Below are 4,785 nucleotides of genomic sequence, written 5' to 3'. Positions count from 1 at the left end.
CACTCTTGGAGTCTAGTAGTCTAGTGACAAAGGTTTGTGTTGACACCCTGACTACATGTGATTTGACTCCACCAACCTCTCTGCCAAAAAAGCATGAGCAATCCCTTCCCAGTGTCATTCTAACCTCTGCAAGCTTCCTGAAGAGTCACCTGTGAGTCAGTTTCAACTCAACTGGCACAAAACAACAGCAACAACATGAACAAAAAGAAATATATATATAATGATAAATTATAATGGGTGTGGATAAGTGAGGAGGAGAATCAAATATAAATTTGGAAGGGCTAAAGAAAGTATTTCTGGGAAAAGTATCACCTTGGAGAGGGAAGAGTCCAAGTGAGAGAAAGTGTGGGTGAATAAATCGGTAAATACATTGAGAAGCTGGTCTGACAAAATGTTATTGTGGATAAAGCAAGAGAAAATTAGAAAAAGGAGGACAGGAGAGAAAGATGGATAAAGGAAATAAATAAACAATAGTAAAATAAATTCCACTCAATTGATTAGGGCAATTGAAGGCCAGATATGCTTGTTATGTAAGTTATAAAGGGAATTCTGGTGGCCTGCTTCATAGTTCACTGAACTGTTAGCCAAAGGTGGCACTCCTCTGGTGGTTCAAATACACAAGTGACTTTATGGGGGTTAGTTGAGCAATGTTTCCCTATGTGATTTATAACCCATTGGAGGATCATGTGAGCCCCTTCTGACTTGACAGCAATCAGGTTTTTATATATACATAAACATCTAGAATCAATGATTTTACCTAAGTGGAAATATTTAAATGATTATTTTATGTTACCACAAGATGGCAACAGCTATCTAACAATATATCTTTTGCTCTAGTTTCCTGAGATGAATGATATGCTGAGAGAAAAGGTAACTGGAAGAAAAACGGATTTCACCTTTTTCATGATTCAGAATGCTGGAATGTTAACTGGATTCATCGCCATTCTGCTCATTACCTTGTTTGCTGGTGACATTGAATTGGAATAAGAGGAAATGGAAGATGGTGCTGTTCATAAAGGCATTTAATAAATAAAAAACATCTCCAAAGGGATTTTTAAGCTAATCCTACTTAAAAGATAATTGGTTTTCCATTGTAGGTCAAGAAAACGAATTATTGATTTCAGGTTGATGAAATAGACTTTTATTTTTTTTAAATGCTTCAAAAGTGTTTCCATTCCAGTTTGAAGTGCTTAGTATATCGGGTCTTTAGTAAATACCCACTTTTATATGTTAAATTACACACATACTAGAAAAAAATCAACAAGAAGCAAAGAGACATGAATTTGACAGTCACTCAGACACTAAGACCAAAAGGAAAAAAATATAGATACAAGTTGAGATCAAAGGTGGTTTAATTTCAAATAAAATGAAATTGCTCTAATGTTTTCAAGGACAAGGACATCAGATTGTGGAAGAGAAACAAAATGTATACAACTCAGATACAAATGATTCCCAGCCTTATAATTTGATCATAGGATTTGCTGCTTAATACGTATTTCAACTAGAGACTTCCATGGTTGTTTTGAAAACCATTTAATAAAAATGTGGTTTGTGAAGTCAATCAATTTTATTGTCCTAATAAGTACATATTTTGTCAGATACTTGACAAAGTATGTTCTTTGGCAATATTAAACCCAATTATTTTCTTTTTACTAATGTTATAATTGCCATTACAAATGGCATTCCATTATATAAAGCCAGTATAATCTCAACTACAATGCTCACTGTATTTGATTTGCAAAGGTGAAAAATATATTGCTCTGCAGAAAGAAATGAAATGTCAAGCAATATACTTTTAAAGATGAGCATGCTTATTTCACAAAGAAATTTTTTTAAAATCAGTACATAGCAATAGCTGGGCTTCTGTATGTCAAGAACTGATTAACAAGACAGCCTACAATCCTTATGGGTGGTTGGGAGAAATTTAGAAATAGTTCCTCTATGTTATGTCTACATTTTTCTTATTCTGTCTACCATGACCAGAGGCAGGAGGGAAACCAGCACACTATGGTTGTTTTTCTACCTTTTGTAGTTGTAGCTGCTAGCCAATAGTTTACAAAATTCATGGAAACTCCTTGAATGAGGATGAGATAGTGCCCAGTCCTGTACCATCTCCATGATTTGATTACTGATTGGAGTTGTATGACCAAGATAATTGTTCATTTTGTATATATTAAAAATTGGTCTGAATTTGAGCAAAACCTGAATTTATACTCTCAAGTTAGGGAAAGATGACATAACTGAAAAGAAAATGGCCATAGAGCCAAAGATGATCTCAGGAATTGTGTTTTGTCCCTTGAGCCATAAAATAGTCTCACAGCAGTAATGCAGATTTGATAAGTATTTAATATGTATGTTCATGTATAGTTTGTATTGACTGACAATTTAAAAGTTAATTTTTCACCAAGTAGTAAACACCTTTGAAACCATGATCTGTGTTACTCAAAACTCATATTTTATTTATCTTCTTAATGCCTGCCATGTACCAAGAATCACAGGGGAGAGAGAAAAATAGGGAATTGGTGATGCATTTATTTCAAAGGTATTCTTGAATGAATTCTGTTTAAATTTGTCATTATTCATCATAATCAGTGAACAGAATGTGTTTTATCAGTTTACATTAAATACCATTTTTGCTTTTTTAAAAATATAGATTGTATGTCTGAAATAAGCTATTTGAAATATTAAAACAAGATAGCTAACTGTTACTTATATAGGTCACTGTGTGTATTGTTTATGCTTCTTACTACTCTATATTTGTTTATGTTTCAGCCATATTTTTTTTTAAACAGCACTTGTGATGTTGTTCTTTATGTATTCATATGGTAACTGAAAAAGTTCTGTGGTTTGAATTCACCAATTATTCTGTGAGAGAAAGATGAGTAGTCTCCTCCTGTAAAACTTTACTATTTGGAAAATAATGTAGGGTAACTATAAAGGTAACCCCAAGTTATCAAAGTACAGCAAATTGACAGACAAGTGCTGTACCACTTAGAACAATGTTCTTCCCAAACACTATTAACACTTGGCCCAACTGACTTAAATACAAAGGCCTGCCCACCACTTCCTTATTGATTTAAATAAGAGGCTTCTAGTCCACAGCTGATTGTTAATGAAATCAAAACCACTAATCAGCTTACACTTGATTGCTAATGAAATGAAAAACAACCAGTTTACATGGACTTTTAATTAAATAAAAACAACCTACCCTCCAGAATCCAACAGCTTCGCACAAGAGGCTCCAAATGGAGGGACCTCTCCCCACTATTGAGGAATAATGATGCCAGTTTGAAGACTAAGGTACAACTGTTTCAGGCCATAATCTTTCTGATCACTTGCTATGCATCTCAGAGCTGGACAGTAAATAAGGACAGAAGAATAATTGATGCCTTTGGTCTGTGGTGTTGGAGAAGAGCATTGAACCATGAACCACCAGAAGAACAAACAGATATGTCTTGAAGAGGGTGCAGCCAGAGTGCTTTTTGGAGGCAAGAATCATGAGGCTTTGCCTCACAAACTTTGAGTATGTTGTTAGGAAAGGCTATTCCTTGGAGAGGGACATGATGGTGGGAAGTGTGGAGAGTTGGCAAAGGAGAAGAAGACTCATAACCAACTGGTTTGGCATGGTAACTGCTGCAATGGCCTCTTGAGTGTCAGGAAGCATGAGGATGGCACAAGATAGAATAGAATTCAGAACAACACTGTTCATAGAGGAACTACTATTTGTACTTGATAGCACCTAACAGCAACAACAACAATTATAAGGAAGCTCTGTTGGCCTAATAATGGTAGGAAGCTGCACTGCAATCTGAAAAGCATGTGGTTTTAATCCACCAGCTGCTCTGTGGAACAAGGATGGGCAATAATCTTCTGAGTGATTAACTACTTTTGAAAATCCGAAGGAGGGTCAGCTTGAGTCAGTTCCAACACGAGGATACACAACAACTACTATAAGGTTATTATTATGTGCTGTCAAATCTCTTACAACTCATAGTGACCCTTTGTACAATAGCTCTGAACCCTCTTCTATCTTGAACCATCCTCATTGTCTCGATACACCTATAGCATTACCCCAGTCACTGAGTCAACTAGTCTCATCCACAGTCTTTCTTGCACTGTCCTTCCACCTTTCCAAGAATGTTGCACCTCTCCAAGGACTGGTCCCTCCATGCAGTATGCCCAAAATATGTCAGATGAAGCTTCAAAGTCTTTGCCTCTGAGGAACAGCCAGATTTCATTCTCTCCAGGATGAAACTGTTTGTTCTCCTAGCAGTTCATGGTATATTCAATACTCTTCCCCAGCACCACAACTCAAAGGCCTCGATTCTTCTTCTATCATCCTTGGTCATTGTCCAGCTCTCTTGATGCATAACAAGTAATTGCAAAGATGATGGCCTGGATAAGGCACAACTTAGTCTTTAGACTGACATCATTGATCTTCAGTGCTCTGGAGAGGTCCCTGCAGAAGGAAGACCTGAAGCGTTTGCTGCAGAATATCAAGGACTTTAGCATTCAACATGGATTGCAGCTCAACATCAAGAAGATAAAGATTCTCACCACTGGGCCAATTGGCAATATGATGATAGACAATGAAGAGATTGAGATTGTTAACAGCTTCAGCTTGCTTCACTCCATATTCAACACTCTTGGTACCAGCAGCCTAAAAGTCAAAAGATGAATTGGATTGGCAAACTGTAAGGTAGAACAACTCCATAACAGTGGGTTTGGTAGAAGATAACCAGGGGCAATGGGGCATGAAGATATGAAGGGTAAAATGAACATTTT

The 4,785-nt window shown here is 36.5% G+C and overlaps 1 protein-coding gene across 1 annotated transcript in view; it reads left to right on the top strand.

The window, feature by feature from the left end:
- The window catches only part of SLC39A8 (solute carrier family 39 (zinc transporter), member 8), a 118,492-nt gene extending 117,505 nt beyond the window's left edge, over positions 1-987 (top strand). Inside the window, exon 8 of the mRNA XM_006893091.1 lies at positions 838-987. Coding sequence (XP_006893153.1) covers positions 838-987 — 150 coding nt within the window. The remainder of the gene's footprint in view (positions 1-837) is intronic.
- The last annotated feature ends 3,798 nt before the right edge of the window (positions 988-4,785 follow it).

Source organism: Elephantulus edwardii, unplaced genomic scaffold (assembly GCF_000299155.1).
Source record: "Elephantulus edwardii isolate Elephantulus edwardi_28Jun2011 unplaced genomic scaffold, EleEdw1.0 scaffold00122, whole genome shotgun sequence".
In the NCBI taxonomy this organism is placed as follows: Eukaryota; Metazoa; Chordata; class Mammalia; order Macroscelidea; family Macroscelididae; genus Elephantulus; species Elephantulus edwardii.
This window is presented reverse-complemented; position numbering and strand designations above follow the sequence as displayed.